Source organism: Petaurus breviceps, unplaced genomic scaffold (genome assembly GCF_028583685.1).
Source record: "Petaurus breviceps papuanus isolate PSGF00001 unplaced genomic scaffold, PetGlider_PUasm1.0 214, whole genome shotgun sequence".
Lineage (NCBI taxonomy): Eukaryota > Metazoa > Chordata > Mammalia > Diprotodontia > Petauridae > Petaurus > Petaurus breviceps.
The window spans coordinates 7,352,092-7,375,297 of NW_027185863.1; the positions used below are offsets into that span (position 1 = coordinate 7,352,092).

General features: G+C 39.7%; 1 protein-coding gene across 6 annotated transcripts in view; it reads right to left on the reverse strand.

The window, feature by feature from the left end:
• The window catches only part of EDAR (ectodysplasin A receptor), a 133,140-nt gene that overhangs the window by 80,035 nt on the left and 29,899 nt on the right, over nt 1–23,206 (reverse strand). Inside the window, exon 1 of one of the 6 annotated variants that reach the window (XM_069094034.1) lies at nt 14,093–14,282. The exons of 3 other annotated variants lie outside the window; for them this stretch is intronic. In XM_069094034.1, the coding sequence (XP_068950135.1) occupies nt 14,093–14,125 (33 nt within the window). In that variant the 5' untranslated portion in view covers nt 14,126–14,282. Of the gene's footprint in view, nt 1–14,092; nt 14,283–23,206 lie in introns of those variants that run through there. 2 more of the 6 variants (XM_069094037.1, XM_069094033.1) reach the window with 2 other exon arrangements.

Here is a 23,206-nt window from a genome sequence, read left to right on the forward strand (position 1 = left end):
AAATGGCTTCTAAGGTCTTTTCCAACTCAAGGTGGTAGGGGTCCTTGGAGAAGGGATGATATATGTCCCATGAGTTTGCTTCAGGAACCCTTGGATAGATTGAGGGACAGTGGAAAGGGGATGGGATTTAGTTATTAGAAGATCTGGATTAAAATTCCAGCTTTTAAAAAATTTCCTAGCTCTTATCTAGATCCTTGAGCCAGCCCCTTCACTCTCCTGAGCCTCAGTTTCCTTCTTTCTAAAGTGGGAGTGGGTCATACTAGATGATTTTTGAGGTTTCTTCCAATTCTGCATCCTGGGATCCTTCTTCTTTCCATAAAGAATCCAAACTCTGTCAGGTTCCAATCAAGCACAAAGCAGTGTCAGCAATGAGGCAATTGGAATTGGCAAAACCCCACAAAAAATGGAACAGCGTGCTCCCTTTGGCTTGCTGTAAACATGGGCCACAGCCAGAAAAAAAAAAAGGAACACGTTTTGTGTCAACACCTTCCTGCTGCTTCTCATCAGTTTCTGACCCTGGGAAACATTACTGGAAAAATGCCTTAATGGAGTTGAGAGAGCAGGACAGCAAAGGACTTCAGGCTCCATAGAAGGCCCTCCAGAGGTTGCTCTGGACTAACACATCTGGGGAAGAGCACAGGTGCTATAACCCCAGGGCCCTGATGATTAAGTAATTTAGCCAACCTCAGTAATGTTTGGAGGGAGGGAGCCTAATTCCAACCTGGAAACATGGCCTAGTGTCAATTTTCTTTCTTTTTCTTTTTAATTTAATTTAATTCTGAACTTAACTAGCATTAAATAAAATGAGCATTTGTTGACCTATTTTTCCAGAGAATGGTCCATGTGAAAAGAAATCCTAGTTTCTTAGTATTTGTTGATGTTTTCTCAGTTTTTCTCAGGCAGAGAGCTAGGAGCTAGCTGGTAATCCTAGAGGTGATTTTTAATGGGAGTGTGTGGGGAAACAACAAATTGTGATTTAGCTATTATTAAAAAAGAATCCTGGGGCTGATGGCTGGGGGAGGGAAGGTGGTAGGTAAAATCTGTGCTGTAAGGATGAACCTCAGATATTTAAATTTGAGGGATATGGAGGCCGACTCCCAAGAAGTTGACTTTTTTTTTCTCTGTAGTTTTCCTGGACTTTTCACCAAGGAATCTTTATTGGTATTTTCTTTTTAACTGGTATCTTTGAGCAGATGCCAAAAAACGACACAGATTTTTCAAGATTTGCATGATGGTGATTGTTGGTCTATAGGGTGCCATGCTAAATGTAGCACACCCCATGACATGCAGAATGGACACACCCAGATGGGAGGCAGGCTGGGCTCTAAAAGTACAGCTTTTGACACCTAGCTAACAGTTGCTGAATCCAATGAAGCAGCCCAGATGGGGAAATCAGTTTCACAGATGAGGCTGAAGAAAAGGGAGCCCCCAGGAATAAGGGCACATGACTCTATCCAAATGTTTGGAATATAGTTAGCTTCTTGGCTCGAAGAGCTGTTTGAAAATTGTCAAGAAGGCAGTTTTCTTCTAAAACATCAGATTTTCCATCCATTTATTATTGAGGGAAGCTGAGTCTCTGTTTTTTTGGACTGTTTTCTTAAAAAGGAAAGCTATAGAACTATGTGGACATCAAGTTCTCTGAGTACTTCTAGAGAAGCTTGTGATTCCATATACCCAAGTACAGAACTAAGGTAATATAATAATATCTCAAAACCAAATTACCATCTGAGAATTTATGCTAATCCCCTTGGGACAGTGATGATCCAGGATGGGATAAATGCATTTCAGGAATCTAGGCTGTAGAAACATAAAAAACACTTCCCTAACCCTCACTGACTTCTTACTTCTTTCTCTTCCCTATTTCTCTTGATTCTCTTTCCACAAACTCCTGACCTTCTACTGAATGCAACTTCGGAACCAGGAGACTTTTTCAGTTTGGCCCTAGAAGGCAAAACCAGGAGCAGAGACTAAAAGTGATAAGGAAAGAAATTTAGGTTTGATAAAAGGAAAAAAAAATCCTAACAATTAGAGCTATTCAAAAGTAAAAATAGGCTGTCTAGGGACATATTGGTTCTACCTCCTTGTATGTCTTTAAGCAAGGCTTGGATGACTGCTTGTTAGTTATGTTGGGATAGGGATTCCTTTCCAGGTGTAGGTAAAACTAGTTGGCAATGGACACCCTTTCCGACTTTAAACATCTGTTTTTCTGTGAACCTATAAGTTCCAAATAACATACACTGAGAGCATGATTAAGACTAAGGGATATGGGTATAATTCAGAATCAAACTAAGAGGGGTAGAAGACCCAACATATACTCCCTCCAACCCTGGGTAAGGCAATGGCGTCTCCAAGCTTTCTCCCAAGTGTTATGCCAAGAGTGGGACTGAAGAAGGATAACCTTTCTGTTCTGCCTACTCCATGGCTTATAACTAAGTTAGCAGGGACAGAATGGAGCATAGTCAAGGAACCACATGGGTTTCTGGTAATTTTGTAAGGCCCAGGGACAAGAAAGGAATAATCATGAACTTTGTAGGTAATGACAGAACAAATGAACAAATTTGGAGGAAGAAAATACTCCAAACCCCTTTCTTTCTTAAACAGTTAGACATGACACAGGGGAATTCTCTTTAAAAGGAACTATGTAACCCAAGAAAAAGGCTTGCCTGCTTTTGCCAGCCTGGAATCACACACTCTAGGCATGATCTTTTACAACTGTCACATAGATGGGGTTCCCAGTGCTTGCAGTGTATGCTCAGGGCTACACAACCCAGCCAGCTGAACAGACAGAGGTGGGAGTTGTGATTTTCTTGTTGTGGCTAGATTGTCCATTATACCACTGTCCTTTCCACTCTGGTTTCTCTCAACTTGACCTTCCAGCTCTCAGATGCCAACAATATGGATAGAGATGAAGAATCACAGGATTTAGACCTGGAAGGGGTGTCTGAGGCCATCTACTTCCCATCTCTCTCATTTTATAAGTGAGGAAACTGAAACGCCTAGATTAAATGATTTACCCAAGGTCGCATAGGCAGTAAGCAATAGGGACAAGATTTGAATACAAATTTTCTGACTCAAGAGTTAATTGTCTTTCACTCCCCTGACTCATTTCTTTTTTTTTTTTTCTTTTTGGAGGGTGGGAGGCAGGGCAGTTGGGGTTAAGTGACTTGCCCAAGGTCACATGTCTAGTAAGTATGTCAAGTGTCTGAGGCCAGATTTGAACTTAGGTCCTTCTGACTCCAGGGCAGGTGCTCTATTCACTCCTAGTCTGACTCACTTCTTAAAGAGGCCTATTCATTGAATGGGTATTACCTCACTCTTAGTGAGTACATGAAAAGACCTTAGCCTAAAAGGGCCAGGGTCTCCCAGTGAATGCTGGGTCATCTCCAGTCATCCTGATGAATATCTGGTTACTGGACCCAGATGCATCTGGAGGAGAAAGTGAGGCTGGTGACCTTGCACAGCCCTCCCTCACTCAAATCAAAGTCAACTGCAAGTCATGTCATCATTTCCTGACGCCATGGTCCTCTTAGAAGATGAAGGACAAACACAATAATAATGCTTGTATTTCCCCTGAAGAAGGTAATATATATTTACCCATGGGGGCATTTGCTTCAGTTTCTTCATCTGTAAAATGAGCTGGAGAAGGAAGTAGCAAATCACTCCAGTTAAGAAAACCTCACGTTGGGTCACAAAGAGTCAGACACAACCAAAACAAGAGAACAACAAAAACAACAATGCCCTTTTGCTACTTGGATTTTTTTTTTTTTTTGCCTTAGGAGAGCTGATGTTGTGTCTCTCAGAAAGTCAGGTCCCTTCAGCACAGACTTTTTTTTTCTTTTTAAGTAATCGGGGTTAAGTAACTTGCTCAAGGTTACATGGCCAGTTATTTCTGGGTGTGGTGCTGAGTATCTGAGCCCGGATTCGATCCCCAGGTGATCCCGACACTGGAGCCGGTGCTCTTACTCGCTGAGCCACCTGGCCACCCCTAAACAATCGGGGTTAAGTAATTTACTCAAGGTTACATGGCCAGGTGTTTCTGGGTGGGTGCTAAGTGTCTGAGCCCGGGATTCGATCCCCAGGTCATCCCGACACTGGAGTCGGTGCTCTTACTTGCTGTGCTACCTGGCTGCCCCGAGCACAGACTTTTGTAAAGGGATCACTGACTGAATTTGAAATGTGGAATGGGAGATGACCCATGTACTGGGATGGAGCAGGAGAAAACAATGGAATAAGAGAGGACCAGCCAAAATCTCCATGGTGAACCCTGATTATCACCTGACCTGGTGCTCATTGAATGTTTCTGAAAAACATCTGATTCCTATCACTTTTCATGAGGCCAAGTTAAAATTGTTTCCTTGCTTATGAATATTAGGAAAAGTACCGAAGTATGTGTCAAACACACATTCAGTATTCAGAGGCAGAGGGGCTACTTGTGTTATAACTATCTTCTCTACTCTATTGGCTTCAAGGATAAGAATGCTGTTGGCTGGCCTCTGGATAGCCCAGTGATAGCCCCGTTAGAAGGAGTGATGTGTCCCAGGGAACCAACCTTCAAACTTCTACTGTAATCTCAGGATTTAGGGTGGAAAGTTCATAGGATCCTAGGATCATAAGCATCGAGTTAGAAAGTACCTTAGCGGTCATCTAGTCTACCCCCTCACTTGACAGAGGCAGGATTTGAACCCAGATCCCCTGACTCCAAGTCTAGTCATTCGTCTATTGCAAACTGCTTCAAAATATGGGTCTCACACGAATGCAGGGCTATAATAAATCAAGGAGGTGATTTAATGAGCAGCATTGAAAAGTTCCATAGTTATTTCAAATTACTGTTCAGAAAAAAAATGTATATGTGTATACATGTGTATGTGGACATATACACATGTGTATATGTATTCACACATACATATCCATATTCAGAAAGTAAAAGATGTCAAATGGAAAATGCAGGTGTCAGACTGAAGCTAGAATCTGGTTCACTCTGAAACACACCTCAAATATAAGACAGTTTGGGTAAAGTGTCAGAGGAGGCATTTTACAAGGACAATTTTACTTGTTAAAATGCAGAAGCCATATGTCAAAAAAGTTCTACACCTATAAAAGATATTTTTTTCCATGCCCTTAAATATTTTTTCCACTGGCATCTTTAGTTTTTACATCATCTTAATTTCTCTCAATCTCAATTTCTACTCCCCCACACAGAGAATCATCCCTTATAACAAATAATGAAAAAGGGAAAAAAACAGTTCATAAAACTAACCTACACATCCGCTGAGTTTGACACTATCTAGTGTTCCACACCCACCTTTCACACCCTTTAAAAAAAATGAGCAGTACCTTTTCTTTCTTTTTTTTTAATTCAATTTTTAATTTATTAATTTGTTTCCTTTTAGTTTACAGGATTCAATTCCACAATTCCTTGAATTTCACATTTTGTCCCCCTCCTTCCCCTCCCCCCCATGGCGTCTTATAATCAAGAATAGGATCTGTAAATACTTTCACATTATACAATGGTCAGGTTATAAGGATGGATTGTACCAGCTGGAATGAAAAATGGTAAAGAGGACATAAAATCAAATAAGAGAATGAAAAAGATCAGGTATTTTGCTTCCACCTGGATATAAATTTAGTTCTTTCTAGTTCTTTCCCTGGATGCACGTTTTTCTCTCCATCATGCGTCTTTTGGGATTGACTTATATCCCTGCATTGTTGAGATGAGTCCAGTCTATCAAAGTTGGTCATCACACATACGTTGTGTCTGTAATTGTGTACAAATTCCTCCTGGTTCTACTCTTCTCACTCAGCATCAGTTCTTTTAAGCCTCTCCAGGTAAATATGAAGACCGCCTGCTCCCCGTTTCTTATAGCGCAATAATATTCCATAACATGCATATATCACAACTTGTTCAGCCATTCCCCAATTGATGGACACCCCCTTAATTTCCAATTCTTTGCCACAACAAAAAGAGCTGCTATAAACATTTTTGTACATATGGGTCTTTCTCCCATTTCTATGATCTCTTTGGGATATAACCCTAGGAGTGGTATTGCTGGATCAAAGGGTATGAAAGTACTTATAGCCCTTTGGGCATAGTTCCAGATTGCTTTCCAGAAAGGCTGGATCAGTTCACAACTCCACCAACAATGCATTAGTGTTCCAGTTTGCCCACATCCTCTCCAGCATTTGTCATTTTCCTGTTTTGTCATCTTAGCCAATCTAACTGGTGAGATGTGGTACCTCAGAGTTGTTTTGATTTGCATTTCTCTAATCAATAGTGAATTAGAGCATTTCTTCTAGTGCTTATAGATAGCTTTAATTTCTTTCTCTGAAAACTGCCTGTTCATATCCTTTGACCATTTATCAATTGGGGAATGACTTGTATTCTTATAAATTTGACTCATCTTTGTATATTTTAGAGATGAGTCCTTTGTCAGAGACATAGGTTGTAAAGATTCTTTCCCAATTTCCCACCTCCCTCCTAATCTTGGTTACATTGGCTTTATTTGTACAGAAACTTTTCAATTTCATGTAGTCAAAATTATCCATTTTACATTTTATAATGTTCTCTAATTCCTGTTTCGTCATAAAGTCATTCCCTCTCCACAAGTCTGATAGGTAAACTATTCCTTGTTTTAGCAGACTGCTTACAGTATCAACCTTTATACCTAGATCATGAACCCATTTAGACTTGATTTTGGTATATGGTGTTAGATAATGGTCTATGTCCAGTTTCTGCCATACTATATTCCAGTTTTCCCAGCAGTTTTTGTCAAATAGTGAGTTCTTATCCCAAAAACCACGGTCTGGGGGTTTATCAAACAATATATTACTGTAGTCATTGACTTCTGAATCTCGTGTGCCTAATCTATTCCATTGATCCACTCCTCTATTCCTAAGCCAGTACCAAGTAGTTTTGATGACTGCTGCTTTATAGTACAGATTGAAATCTGGTAAAGCTAGTCCACCTTCCCTAGCATTTTTTTTTTTCATTAATTCCCTTGATATTCTGGACCGTTTATTCTTCCAGATGAATTTTGTTACTATTTTTTCTAACTCTATAAAGTAGTTTTTTGGTAAATTAATTGGTATGGCACTAAATATATAATTTAATTTAGGTAAAATTGTCATTTTTATTATATTAGCTCGACCCAGCCACGAGCAATTGATATTTTTCCAATTAGTTAGATCTGACTTTATTTGTGTGAAAAGTGTTTTGTAGTTATGATCATACAGGTCCTGGGTTTGTTTTGGCACGTAGATTCCCAAATATTTTATAATGTCTACAGTAACTTTAAATGGGATTTCTCTTTCTACTTCTTGCTGTTGAGTTTCATTGGAAATATATAGGAATGCCGAGGATTTCTGTGGGTTTATTTTATATCCTGCAACTTTGCCAAATTTATTTATTGTCTCAAGCAGTTTTTTACTTGATTCTCTAGGATTCTCTAAGTATATCATCATATCATCTGCGAAGAGTGATAGCTTGGTCTCTTCTTTGCCTAACTTGATTCCTTTGATTTCTTTTTCTTCTCTAATTGCTACTGCTAACATTTCTAGTACCAGATTGAATAAGAGGGGTGATAGTGGACACCCTTGTTTCACACCTGATCTTATGGGAAATGCTTCTAGCTTCTCCCCATTGCATATAATACTTGCTGATGGCTTTAAATAGATGCTACCTATTATTTTAAGGAAGGCTCCATTTATTGCTATACTTTCTAATGTTTTTAATAGGAATGGATGTTGTATTTTGTCAAAAGCCTTTTCTGCATCTATTGAGATGATCATGTGGTTTCTGCTAGTTTTATTGTTGATATGCTCAATTATACTGATGGTTTTCCTAATATTAAACCATCCTTGCATTCCTGGAATAAATCCTACCTGATCAAAGTGTATTATTCTTGAGATAAGTTGCTGTAGTCTTTTGGGTAGTATTTTATTTAGAATTTTTGCATCTATATTCATGAGGGAGATTGGTCTATAATTTTCTTTCTCTCTTTTATCTCTTCCTGATTTAGGCATCAGTACCATATTTGTGTCATAAAAAGAATTTGGTAGGACTCCTTCTTCACTAATTTTCCCAAATAATTTGTAGAGTATTGGAATCCATTGTTCTTTAAATGTTTGATAGAATTCACTAGTGAATCCATCTGGCCCTGGAGATTTTTTCCTAGGGAGGTGACTGATGGCTTGTTCAATTTCTTTTTCTGAGATGGGATTATTTAAGTAATTTACTTCCTCTTCAGTTAATCTGGGCAACTTGTATGTTTCTAAATATTCATCCATTTCCCTAAGATTGTCAAATTTATGTGCATACAATTGGGAAAAATAATTCCTAATTATTGTTTTGATTTCCTCTTCATTGGAGGTAGATTCACCCTTTTCATTTTTGATACTCATAATTTAGTTTTCTTCTTTCTTTTTTTTTATCATATTGACTAAGGGTCTATCAATTTTGTTGGTTTTTTCATAAAACCAGCTCTTGGTTTTATTTATTAGTTCAATAGTTTTCTTAATTTCGATTTTATTAATCTCTCCTTTAGTCTTCAATATTTCTAGTTTAGTATTTAATTGGGGATTTTGAATTTGTTCTTTTTCTAGGTTTTTTAATTGCATGCCCAATTCATTGAGCTCCCTTTTCTCTAATTTAATCACGTATGCACTCAGGGATATAAAACTTCCCCTAAGAACTGCATCCCACAGATTTTGGTATGTTGTCTCATTATTATCATTCTCTTGAATGAAATTACTGATTGTTTCTATAATTTCTTGTTTGACCCACTCATTCTTTAGGATCAAATTGTTTAATTTCCAGTTAGTTTTTAGTCTGTCTTTCCCTGGCCCTTTATTGCATATAATTTTTATTGCATCATGATCTGAGAATGATGCATTTAATATTTCTGCCTTACTGCACAGAATTGTGAGGTTTTTATGCCCTAGAACATGGTCAATTTTTGAATATGTGCCATGAACTGCTGAGAAGAAAGTATATTCCTTTTTATCCCCATTCAGTTTTCTCTATCATACCTATCCTCTCTAAAATCCTGTTCACCTCCTTAACTTCTTTCTTGTTTATTTTGAGGTTGGATTTATCAAGTTCAAATGGGGGAGATTAAGGTCTCCCACTAGTATAGTTTTGCTATCTATTTCTTCCTCTAATTCCTTTACCTTCACCTCTAGGAATTTGGATGCTACACCACTTGGTGCATATATGTTAAGTAGTGATATTGCTTCATTCTTGATGGTGCCTTTTAACAGGATATAGTTTCCTTCCTTATCTCTTTTAATTAGGTCAATTTTTGCATTTGCTTTATCTGAGATAAGGATTGCTACCCCTGCTTTTTTTACTTTAGCTGAGGCATGATATATTTTACTCCAACATTTTACCTTTACCTTGTGTATATCCCTCTGTTTCAAATTTGTTTCTTGTAAACAGCATATTGTAGGATTATGATTTCTAATCCATTCTGCTATCCGTCTCCATTTTATAGGAGAGTTCATTCCATTCACATTTACAGTTATGATTGTTATCTGTTTCTTTCCCCTCATCCTATTCCTGCCCCTGTTAATGTTTGTATTTTCCCTCCCTTCTCCCTTCCCCCCCCTTAATAGTTTTCCTTTTGACCACCGCCTCCCTCAGTGTTCCCTTTTCGGCCCCCCTCCCTTTTCCTCCCCTTTTCCCCTTACTACTTCCCTCCCTACAAATCACTCCCACCCCCCTTTTGTAACCCTTTCCCCCTCCTACTGCCTGTAGGATATTGTTATACTTAATGAGGTATGCTATTTTTTCTTCGCATCAAGAATGACAGGAACAGATCTCATGCGAAACTCCTCTCCCTCCCCTCTTTCCCTCTAAAATGATGTGTGTTCTCCTTGTTTACCTTTCTAAGTCACTGTTGCTTCTCGTAATTGGAGGTTGAATTTTCCATTGAGTTCTGGCTTTTTTATCAAGAAGGTCTGGAACTCTGTTATATCATTGAATGACCATCTCTTTGCCTGGAAGAATATGCTCAGTCTCGCTGGGTATGTGATCCTTGGTTGTAATCCGAGCTGTTTTGCCTTCCTGAAAATTGTATTCCACTGCCTCCGATCTTTCAGTGTGGAGGCTGATAAATCCTGTGCAATCCTCACTGTGGACCCTCGATATTTGAATTGTTTCTTTCTGGCCGCTTGAAGTATTTTCTCTTTTATCTGGTAGTACTGGAGTTTGGTCACAACATTTCGAGGATTTTTCAGTTTGGGATCTCTTACAGCAGGTGTCCGGTGGATTCTGTCGATTTCTATTTTCCCCTCAGGTTCTAGTATCTCAGGGCAGTTTTCCTTAATGAGCTCTTGGAGAATGTTGTCCAGGCTCATTTTTTCATCATAATTTTCTGGTAGGCCTATGATTCTCAGATTATCTCTCCTGGATCTGTTTTCCAGGTCAGTTATTTTTTCTTTGAGGTATTTTACCTCTTTTTCTAATTTTTCATTTTTGTTGTTTTGCTTGGCTAATTCTTGGTTCCTCATAGAGTTATTTGTTTCCATTTGTTTACTTCTGGTTTTTAGCAAATCATTTTCCTTGGTTAATTTTTGAAGCTCCTTTTCCATATCATACACTTTTCTTTTTAGAGAGATGTTTTCCTCATTATAATGTTTTTCGAATTCTGCTATTTTCGTTTTAAGAGAATTATTCATTTTGTCTTCTATCTCTCTCATTTTGCTTTCAAAGTTCCTTTTGATCTCATCTAGGAGAGCCTTCTGTGCTTGGGATCCATTCCCTGTTGAAGTCTCAGCTGTGGGTGTGGAGTCCACAGTGTCTCCCTCTGAGGTTGGTTCCTCCCTCTGAGGATAGTAGGACTCTAGAGTCTTTGTCTTTGTAGTCTGCTTTCTACCCATTTTGAGGCAGTGTCCTAGCTACGCCCTTCCTCTAGGATCCCAAGCCTTTACTGTAGAGGGTTTTGCCCTGGGGCAAGAGTTACTATATTTTCAGGGTCAGAGGGGGGGTTTGGAGCAAGTGGGGTTCACTCTGCCATCCTTGTCTTTGGAGGTCCTGAAAGGGGCTTTAAAAAAAAAAAAGATTTCTGGGCTATGAAGTGGTAGCCCCAGGAGTGTTTGCTGTCCAGTATAGGGGCCCCTGTATTTGCTTCTTACCTTGCTCTTTCCAGTCCCAGCCCTTTGGTGATAGGCCTGGTAGTGGACCTTGTGGTTGGTGGGAAGACTTGCCCTCCGAGTTGATCAGGCCCCTTCCAGGCCTGCGTCCGCCACGCCTTCCCGCACAGGCCGCTGCGCCTTCCCGGCCTGCGCCCGCCGCGCTGCCGCCGCTGCACCTTCCCGCGCAGGCCACCGCGCCGTCGCCCGCTATTATTCCTTATTAGAACTTGTCCTTCGCATCTATGTATTGATAAATCTGGAAACGGCCACAGCTGCTGCTGATCTGGAGTCCCTCTGGCTGGCGGCTGGTCAGGCCCGCCCTGGGGCTAAAGCCTCGGCGTGGGGCTGGGCTCGTCTCCCAGAACGTTGCGCTGGCCGATTCCTGCCGGCCTGTTGGGCTGTTCTCAGCGGGGGGGTTAGCTTCTCTGTGTCATTTTGTGGGTTCTGCAGCTCCAAAGTTTGTTTAGAATCCCCTTTTTACATGGATTGGGGAGGGTGGAAGCCGGAGCCTCGGGAGGGTCGTGCTTCTACTCCGCCATCTTGGCTCCGCCCCCGAGCAGTACCTTTTCAACTGCAAAATGGTCCCTCTTCAATGGGACCTTTTCTTGCCTTTGCCTTGTTTTAAAATTCTTCTTTAGAGCTCTGGTCATACGTTCTATCCCCAGAAAGATTTCTTGATTTCACTCAAGAGTCAAAGTATTATTGAAGTAATACAAAAGGAGGCTGTCCGGCTATGTCTTTAAGAGTAAGAGCAAAAATCTACATGCAATCACGGAGGCATTGTTCTGTGGTGACATCTCACCAGTCAGAAGTGCTGAGATGCTGAGGAAAAGGTGTGCTATAACTTATCCTTCTTGGTGCCAAGTCGGCTCTTTTTGTAGCTGCCCCGGAACTCCTTCCAGTTCTACTGTGTGTCAATCGAGATTAGATGCTGTCACTTCTAGACACTAGCACCGAATCTTCCTGAAATCCTTGTGCATTTAAAAACTATTTGCTGCCTGTGTGGCGGTATAGCATGGGGCATAGAGAGCTGGAAGATCTGGGCTCAAGTCCTACCCCTGACATATGATTCTAGCTGTATCAGGCAAGTCACTTAAGTTTTCAGGGGCATGGTCATATAAGCCACAGAGAAGACAGTGACTTGAGATGGTAGAGAAATTTCCTTTCTGAAAGTTCCTTATACCAATAAGATCACAGGTTTGGATGAACAAAAAAAATAGGATGGAAATATGTTGGGAATAACTTTCAAATAGTATTTATAAAGCAGACCGCCTAAAGTCAAGCCACTATGTTTCACAGCATATTCATAGTTCAGATCCTCTGACAAATAAACAGAAAAACTGACAGAAGGTAGACTTTGCCTTATGGCTCATAAGATTGAAGGCCATAGCAGCCGTGAGAAGAAAATTTGATTTGCGTTTCACTATGACTATCCTAAACCTAAATTAATAAATTCATAAAGTTAAAAGTCTTAAAGCTTAAAAACTGCCAAAGAGCTTTATGAAGATTCTGCATGTCTTGCTGAAGGTCAATTTCTTTGAATCTTGGATTCAGTGGTTCAGTGTGGGTGAGCTGCTTCAGCCAATGGACGTTTGGCAGCACGACATGCTACTTCAAATGATGAAGTCCGTTTCTACTATCAGTCTTTCTTTATAACTTTTGTATAGGCAGAAGTAGAGCTGAACATAAATACCTATGTGAACAAATCTACCCAACTCAGAGAAGCAATAAGGGATTTTTGAAACCTATGTGTATTTGCCATGCTTATGAGTTATTCAATAAGACAAGGTGAATAATCTCATCTGAATGTAAAGAAAGCTTGGGTATGATAAAGCCAAGAAACATCTGGATGACACAAAAAGGAATGGCTCTGTGTATATGTATGTCAATCTTTAAGCAAAATGGAACAAAATCAAGATCAAGTCCAAATATGACAGCATAATTCAGCTATTACATCACCGTGTACACTTCTTCAATCAGTTCAAATCAATTCAAGAAAACAGGCGTTAATTGTCTACTAGGTGCCAGGTACTGTACTAGACAATGGGGTACAAAAACAAACAAATAAGCAAAAATAGTTCCTGTCTATAAAGAGTTTACCTTTTACCTGAGGATACGATATGTTCGCAGATCAGGAAATGGAAAATATATGGAAAATGGAGCCAAGTAATTTCACGAAAGGGTAGATGAAATAGAATCCCTTTCCAGAAAATGGAGGATTGATTATTGCTTAAAGAGGAGACAAGTTACCAAAGTTACTACAGACAGTAAATAAATAATCACAAAGACCAAACTAACACCAAACAGCGTTCTCATTGCTCGTATAATAGGATTGAACAGCTAGGTAATAAAGTGCTTGCCTCTCTTTAGGGCTATGGGAAAAAAAAAGCACTGAATGTAAATCCACGGGTGCTCATATATTACAAGCTGTAACTCTTCTGTGCAAAATTGCACCAATCCTTACATATAATTCTACCTCAGGCAGCATTTCCCAATTACAGAAAGCTAGAAATAATTTGCATGCAGACAGTATCTCAGACAAACACTTTAAGGCAAAATCATATTATCTAATAGTGTATTTAAGGTATGCAAATGACTCTCAACTTAGTTATATTCTATTAAACTGAAATTAGCAATCACAATACTTTTCTATCATCTCAATAAAATTGGAAATAGTCCTACCTTAAGTGAATGTGCCTTCCATTTTCCTAAGCTGTCCCATCTTATAAATTGTGAAGTCCTGGGATTGTTTTTGACTGACCAAAATGCCACACTTATGATCCCTTTTAAAACTGACTTCTGGATAGAACCACACATTCCTAACTATTACCAGATGAACATCTCCTAAACAGTCTAAGAACCTGCAAAAATAGGAGGCTCCTCTAAAGAATTTTAACAAGGAAGAATTTTTCTCTTCCTAAGCTCTGCAGGGTTTGGAGGGATTTGAATAGTCTTTTCTTACCTTTGCCTGGCTGTGCATTTCTTTGCTTCCCATTTTGATGATTGAGACTTGAAAGCTTTCTGCTCATTTTCCCAGTCTTTATATTAATTGAACCTTTGATGTTAGGGAGGTGGGGCTATCTCTGCATGGGCAGGTAGGTAGGGAAAGGGAGTAGCTACCTCAAAGCCCAAATGAAATTTGAATATGGAAATCTTTACTGTCTAAGGGTAGCGCCCCCCTCCCCCCCTTCCCCTCTGGCATGTAGTCTCTCTCCCCTAAGAGACCATTTCCTGAAAACTGGAAAAACAGGGTATCAGCAACTTGAGACAGATAATTTTCCAATACATAGAACTAATGAGACTGAATTATATAGATCCTGTGTCATGCTTTCCTCTTGGCTATGAGTGATACCTTCCAACTCTTAACTTGGACTATTGATAACTATGATGAAAAGTCCTTGACATTAGTATGACCCTGGACCTCTTACAATTTATGGAAATGAACTTCTGACAAGGAAGATCCACCTCATCGACATGACTCTCTTTGATCACGTTCATTTGGAATCACTTTCTATAATTTGGTGGGGTTTATAGTTTTTGTTTATATATAGTTTTATAGTTTTGTTTTAAAATCAGATGAGAATGGATTTCAAGGACTCCCAACTAAATCAATCATACACCAAGATAATAGGATTTATGATCCAACTCTCTGATTTTACAGATGAGGAAACTGAGGCCCAAGGAAGTTAGATGACTTGCTCAAGGTGATATAGGTAGTAAAAGGCAGAATTTGAGCCCAGCCCTCTGACTTCCAGAACCAGTGTGATTTTCCCCTATATTGCTGTGCATCTCCTTTCACAGTTTCTGTATCGATAGAGTAAACTCAACATTTACCATTTAGCTTTTTGGTGAAAAGTATTTTCTAATGCTAATAGTTCAACTATACAAAAAGGTTTTTTTTTTTTTTTAAAGCATTGCACTGTATTTTTTTGCTTCTGCATAATACTTATAAATTAGTATGGTAAAACACTCATATAAGGTGCCTCATTAAGTCACAGATGAATGGGACTTTGTCTTAAACTATGTCCCCTGAGAACACAGACATGCCCAATGCCTCCCTCTTACCATATTACAATACGGCAAAACTATAATGAAATTCATAGAATCATAGAATCACAGAGTTAGAAAGGACCTCATAGGTCTTCTAACCTGGAGCATGAATCTCCTCAAAAACAGCCCTAATGAGGGCTCTGAAGCTTCTGTTTGAAGTCCTTCCTTCTTCATTCCATTCCATTCCAAAATGGAAACTCATTCCATTTGGGGTTAGTTCTAATTGTTAGAGAAATTTCCTTTTTTTATTAAGCTCTCTTCTGCTTCTCTTTACTTTTAGTTCTACCTTCTGGGGCTTAAAAAATAAATTTAATCCCTCAATCAACATTCACCTATTTGGTATATACCATATGCCAACACGTCCAATATTCGAAGATCTCTATCGTGATATTCTGAAAGCATAGATGTGACCCTGACGCTCCCTTTCTCAAGAAGCTACAATCACTTTTGATTGCCTCTAGGATAAAATACAACTCCACTGTTCGGCATTTAAAGTCAGATCTGATAATTGTGGTCATCTGACCTCAGCCCATATTTTCAGGCTTATTGCACATTAATCACCTTCAGATATTCTACATTCCTGGTAAACTGGCTTTCTTGTTCTTTCCCATACATGACATTCCATCTAGTCTCTTGTCTTTTCATGGGCTGTCCCCTCTTGCCAGGAATGTATTCCCTGCTTACCTTTGCTTCACCTAATATCTTAGCTCCCCTAAAGGCTCAGCTCCAGTGGCACATCTACACAAGCCCTAGCCTGAACAAACCATTCACTAACAGTCACTAATTCCCTCCCTCTGGGAAATGATATGAATATATTTTGTATCTATTTATTTGTGTTCATGTTGTTTTCCCCCAGTAGAATATAAAATTGATAGGGGTTGTTTCTTTTTTTCTTTCTCTGTCTCTCTCCCTTCCTCCCTTCCTCTCCCTTCCTCCCTTCCTCCCTCCCTCCCTTCCTTTCTCCCTTCCTTCCTTCCTTCCTTCCTTCCTTCCTTCCTTCCTTCCTTCCTTCCTTCCTTCCTTCCTTCCTTCCTTCCTTTGTCTTTGAATCCCCATTGCCTAATATATGTTTGGCATATAGCAAGTGGTTAATAAATGCTCACTGAATGAATGCAAGGATTGTGGTTTCCCCCCTTTCCCCAAACCCCAATCCCAAACTCTTCTTCAGGCTTAACAACCCTACTTCTTCCAAAAGATTCTTATACAGTATCCTGCTGTTCATTCTCCTTGGGATAAGGTCCAGCTTACCAGTCTCTCTCTTCATATGAGGCACCCAGACTGGATGTCATGTGATAAGCATAGATAACAAAAGGACAACCACTTCACTGATTTTGGATGCCGTGTTTCTCTTAATGAAGACTGAAGCTGCATCAGCTTTTCTGATTGCTAGGTCAACTTAGTATTGAGCCTATGGTCTACCAAAACCCCCGACTCATTTTTCATATAATCTGCAGTTCAGATGATTTTTTAAAACTAATTTGCCCCTATTAAATTTCATCCTTTTAAATTTAACCCATGAGCTAACCTATCAAGATTTTTTGTGATCTTCTTGAGATTTTCTCTGATATTTTTTCAAAAACTTCTTCATCTTGGAAGATCACTCCTGTTTTGGAATTCACCCTTGGAAGTACAGTTATTCCTTCCATATTTCAACTTTCTCCATTACAGTTTCAATATAACATGGGTCAGCACAAGAAACCAAATGGGGATTTGGGGGGAGTTTTGTTGAAGACAAAGATGATGCACGAAGGCCAGCAGATGACATAGAAAAAGTTTAGAAACTCAGAAATGCATAAGATAGGTGTATAGTATTATGATAATATCAACACATTTTATCTTTTACTACCATAATAATTCAGACTTCTCTGGTATGTGGGCAAGGCCAACACATTTTATGTGGATTTTCCAGATCTTGGGAGGTGCCACACCCCTAACCGTCATGATGTGGAAGGGGTAACTGTACTTTTTCGATCCTTTGGCCCCTCCATCTGTTTGGATGGCTTCTCCCAGAATCTCCATTTAAGGAGGATGCTTGGGTCAATCATGTTTTTTTTTTTTAAATTATCAGCCTGCACTCTGAACTTCTCTACTCTCCCCCACTCCAGTTTCCTTTTATGAGTTGTTGTTCAGTCATTTTCAGTCATGTCCAACTCTTCATGACCCCATTTGGAATTTTCTTGACAAAGATTTTGGAGTAGTTTGCTATTTCCTTCTCTAGTTCATTTTACAGATGAGAAAAATGAGGCAAACAAGGTTAATGACTTGCCCAGAGTCACACGGCTAGTAAGTGTCTGAAGCTGGATTTGAATTCAAGAAGATGAATCTCTCTGACTCTAATCCACTGTGCCACCTAGCTGCCCTTTATGAGTTAATTTCCCCCACTAGAATATAAGTTTCTTGAGGGTAGGGACAGTCTTTATTTATGCTTATATCTGTATTCCCAGTATATGATTAATGCATGCTTGTTGACTAACTAATTGATCTCAATACTGTCTTCTACTGGTTAGCTCTTCTTCCCATTTTCAAGGGAAATTTGGAAAGTGTGCCATCAGTGCCTCTATCCAAGCCTTGGGAGTCTTCCCTCTGAACTCCCTCCAAGTTGACAAAATTGACCTCATGTATTAATTAATCATCACTCTTTGGGTTTGGTCCTTCAACCATTTCCAAATTTATCTATCTTTTCTGTGGTTTAGCCTCTATCTCTCCCATCTTGTCCGCAATAGCATGTAAGACATTGCCAAATGCTGTGCTGAAATCCCAGGCTTAGCATGCCTGTATGCCTAGCAGGCAGTATGGTATAATAGAAAGAGCTAAAGAGCTACTCTACTAGGCAGCTCAGTACATGGAGTACTGGGCCTGGAATCAGGAACACTTAAGTTCAAATCTGGCCTCAGATACTCACTAGCCTTGTGACCCTGGCCAAGTTTCTTAACTCTGCCTCAGTTTCCTCCTCTAATAAAATGAGCTGGAGAAGGAAATGGAAAGCCACTCAAGTATCTTTGCCAAGAAAACCCCAAATAGGGTCACAAAGAGTCAGACATGACTGAAATGATTGAACAACTACAGCAACAACCCAGGGTTGTTCTGAGATCAAAATGAGGTTTTATAGATAGCACTTTGCAAATTTCAAAGCTGCTTGATAAGTACTGTGCTGGCTATTCCTAGATTGACAGCCTTGTCAACAAGAAAATAAAATTAGTCTGTTAAAATTTGTTTTTGATGAACCCATGCTGGCTTGCAGTGGTCATTGCTTCCTTTTCTAAATACTCACAAAGGACTCTGTTATCTTGGTTTCCAGACAACAATTATAAAGAAATTCTACAACACATAATTTAATGTAACCATTAACAGTAATCTAAACTTGTCTTAGATACAATTCCAATTTTGTGTAGGGCTCATCTGAGTTTCAAATCAGCAGCTCTTGCTTTTGTTAGAGTAGTGTTTTTATGTCAGTCATTCTGACCAGCTATGTGTAAGGACCAAGACCAATGGGCATGAAGTCAAAGGGGCTTTGTTTATTTGTAGAGAGGAGAAGCAGAAATTGTAACTCAGACATGTGGTATAGACTTAACAGATTATGTCACAACTTGATCCTGACCAAAGATCAGTCTGGACAAAAATCCAATACATCATAAAAACAAGTGGGAAAAGAAAGATAAGTGAGTTTAATTCTCTTTGCTAAACATTTCCTCAATATGTCGAGTGGTCTTGGATTTTTGGAGCAGATAAGTGACAAGATCAAGAACCTGGGAGGACTATTTGTGGGTTTATAATTCATGGAGGAAACCACAAAAAGGAGTAAAAAACCAGAGGCTGGAATTTTCTTTGATTTTAATAATTCATAGTCCCCTGAAGCTGCAGTGAATCTATTGTAAAAAAAAGATGATTTGAGGGTTTGTGAAAAAAGAACAGAAGAATGAAGGTATGCTGTTCTACAAGGCTTTAAAGTTAGTGTTTATGGGTCTTCTAACTTCTCTTTTAATCCATGTCCCCCCACCATTTTTATGACCAAAAAGGTTTACTGCAATCCTGACTGAAGTAAGCAGTTTCCTCATTTTTCTGCCAAAATGAAGTGACTATAAAACTGAAAACGATCTGGATGCTGTCACTGCAAGAAAAATTGCATCTTTGTAAGAAAATTAAATGTAAGTTTGATCCTTTAATTGCTTTAATCTCATTCCATAGGCCAATTTCTTTTCCCTCCTCTTCTCCTCCAACTCCCTCCCCACAAAGCTTTATATATCAGGATCTAGGGCATAAAAACTGGGCATATGTTTCTGTTTGAAGGTGTGATACCTGTGTTTAGGAAAAAAAAGGAAAAACCAAAATCTTGCTTTTCATTTGCAAACCAACCCCAAACCCACCAAGATATAGTTTCTCTTTACGCAACAATGGTAGTGAGTGCAATGACTTTACAAAGACAAAGGTGGAATATCCTTGAGATTAGAAGGTCTAAGAGCTGTCAGATACTGCTTTGTAAAAACATAGCTTATCATTCCAGCAGCCACATTAATAGAAAATAGCTTATGCACATAAGAAGAACAAAGTCTACAGATTCCTTTTACACGTGAGTTAAGAGATCCTTTAAGAAATGTGCTCATGGAAAAAGGTATAACACTTGCTATTAAAAAAAAAATCCTTATCCCCCCTTGCCCATTTGTACAAGCATAGTCATTTTGAAAAACTGAACAGGAGAGACAATGGAATTTGAATTAAAGTGGGGGGGGGGAGCTTTTCTTTAGATATAACTAGCAAGCAGGCCAACTTCATATGTCATTATATAGACTATGCTACAACATCCTGTCCTTTGAAAAGCATTTCTAAAAAGTGGATCCTTTGATTAATTACATCCTTTGGTCTTTAATTGCTTAATTCTCCCTGTGGCCCTATAAACGTGTGCTCTCTCTCCCTCCCCCTCCCTCTTCTCTCTCTGTTTTTCTCTACATTTATCTCTCTCCTTTTTTTCACTCTTTAGATCTGCCAAATACTAAGGATTAGCATCACTGCCCAGGAAAGGGGGAGAAAGGGTGGTAGGTATACTCTCTGGCTCTTAAGCTAAGACCCCGGCTAGGTTAATAAAATTTGGTTTAGAATCTTGGTGAAAAAGTGGAGGTACCTGGTGAGGGGAGGGGAGCTCATCCAATCCACACTGTATGTTTTTGTGGATCAGCCAGCACCTATTTATTTTCTACTATGTGCTCGGCACTGTGCCATGCTGTTACCAACCATCTGCCTGTGGTTACTTCCCAGCAGTCCATACAACCTACAGATAAAGACTGGGAAGTGTAAGCATCCGGCTAGGCTGAAATTCTTGGCACTCTTATGTTGTGCTCTCTAGCATTAGAATGGGACTAGGTATATTGTTCATGAATAGGGTCCTGTGTGTTACCTACTGATAATGGGCATTGTGTTTTCTAGCTACAGGGGGAAAGGGCTCCCATCTTCTACCACACTGCTTTGCAGAAAAAGGCTTGTTCCCTTTGGGTTGCCCTCTGCTGAATGCTTGATTCTGGGCCAAGTTAGCTTTGACATCTTATTTCTATGAAGAGCAGCAGCCTAAGCTCTTTGGCGGTTGCTTTTGTAACCTAGCATCTTCTGTCCAAAGGACCAGCCAGTACGGAATTGCTTCTCTTGGTTTAAAGTGGCAGAGCAAAATTAATTCTATGACCCAAAAGTATGGTTAATTCTCTTTCCCTGTTTCCCCAGACTCTATTTGTAGCTTTGTGAGTCTTGGTTTGTTTTTCTCTATGACTTTAGACACAACCTTCACCTTGAAGGATTTACTTAAAATTATAGGACTCCCCAGCATTTTCAGGCCTCTCCACCCTATTTCTGTTGTAATCAATTTCTATCACCTGTGGATGTGATAATTAGAGACGTGTGGGATGTTCTGTGAGGAAACAATGAGGAATCACTCCTTGAATTATGTTTCTGTTTAGCTTCCTATTGCTAAAGGTAATTACTTAATTAAGCAAGTGTTGCTACCTTTGATGGGGTGGTGGGACCTGGATCCCCCAAAGTCCTAAGATCATGTCTCTGGCAGCCTCCCAATATCTTAGCAGGCCCCTGTTCTGTGAGAAAATCTTCCCTTGCTGCAGAACACCGTCTCTTATCAGAACAGACACAGGGGTGCCTGGCCCAAGGATTTTTGTCCCTGACTGGCCCAACATGCTTCTGGCAACTAAACAAAAAAAAACTACCTTTTTTCTTTCAATGTCTGGTAGAAACAAAGTTATCTCTGCAAAATTCCTTATATTTTCCTATCCATAGATCACTGATGCCTGTTTGCAAGAGCAGAAACCACTGTATTACATAATTATTCCTTTCCCTGCCCCTTTTCTATATAAGCTTTAGATTCACCCCCATTAAATTGTAAGTTCCCAAAAGGAACTTTGCCAGCTACTATTGATGTTACAATAAACTGCCTTTTGATTGAAAGATGACTTGAGTGTGTGAATTTATTCCAGGCAACTCTGCCTTGGCCTTCTCGGAGTCCCAGCACCCCTAAACTCTTCACCTGGACTAACTGAATAGTTATTTATTTAGTGCTTAGCACTGAGGGGAGGTACCAGCATATTTCATTGTAGATACTTAATAAAGGTTTATTAAATGAATGAATGTATGTACCCTCTCCTCACCTTGGTAGTAAGGAAGCTAGGCAGTCAGGGTAGGGCCCATGTCTCCCTAATACTAGTATCCCCTTAATACTCAAAAAAGTGTCATGCACATAATAACTACTGAGTAAATATTTGATGAATGAATAGCAGACTGGAGGAATGACTCAGAGACTATCAGAATTGGAAAGTACTTTAGAGATTTTCTAATCCAATTCCCTCATTTTACACATGAGAAAATTCTAAGGCTTAGTGAGGTTAAGAGGCATGCTGGATTCAAGATTCAGCTTTGCCACTTCCTAACCTTGTCACCTTGGGAAACTCACTGACCCTCTCTGTACCTTGGTTTTCTCCTCTAAAAAATGGGTATAACAATTCACGGCATTGTTGCAAGGATCACATGGAATAGAAGTCCTCTATGGTAAAGCGGAGACTAGAATCCAACCTTCTTGATTCCCAGTTCTCTCACGCTCTTGGTATCATCCCACACTAGATGCCCATATTCTTCTCTACCACTTCAGGTAAGGGGACATAGATGAAGAATCAAAGAAATCTGGTTTTCTCTTTAGAAACTTTTGCTCTAAAAGACAGCAGCAAGGCAATATGGTGCTATGGAAAGAATTCTGGATTTGGAGTCAAAGGACTTGAGTTCAAGTCCAGGCTCTCCTACTCATTAGCTATATGATTGGACAATTAATCATTTAGCATTTATTAAATGCCTATCACATGCACCAGGTTCTGGGTTACAAAAATAAAAGTAAGGCAGTTCCTACCCTCAAGGGGCCGACTGACATTCTCCTAGGCGATAGTACAAAAGGGGTCACTAACACTGGGGAAGGGAATGAGAGAATTCTGGTAAGAGGTGGTCCTTGAGCTGTGACTTGACCCTTCTGGGTCTTGGATTCCTCATTAGTTACTAGATGACCCCTAAGGTTCCTTCCAGCTCTAAATATCATGGGCCCACGTGGACAAATGCACACAAATAGGTCTGACCAGGTAACCTCAGTGGGTACACAGTTATAACGCTCTTTGCTGTTGTTACCTCAGATCCCTACTGCCCTCTCCTAGCTCTTCTCTTCACTTCTCCATCAAAGATGGAGCTAAGAGAAGGGCTGGCTTAAAGTGGACAAGAAAGGAAATGAATCTATCCTTGTTTGGAAGAGGCAAGTGGGACCAAGTTAACTGTGTTACTGATGCCATATATTCCTCCTCTACCTCCACCCCCACTATGGTTGGGGGTTGATATGGGATTTAAAGAAATAAACTCATTTTATTGACTAAAACAAGAAAGAAAAGTAGTTGAGAGGCGATGGACAAGAGTATTGGACCAGGAGTCAGGAGGACCTTAAGCACTTAACATGGGTTTTTACATGAAGAGCCTCAGTTTCTTCACTTGTAAGGTAGGGATAATA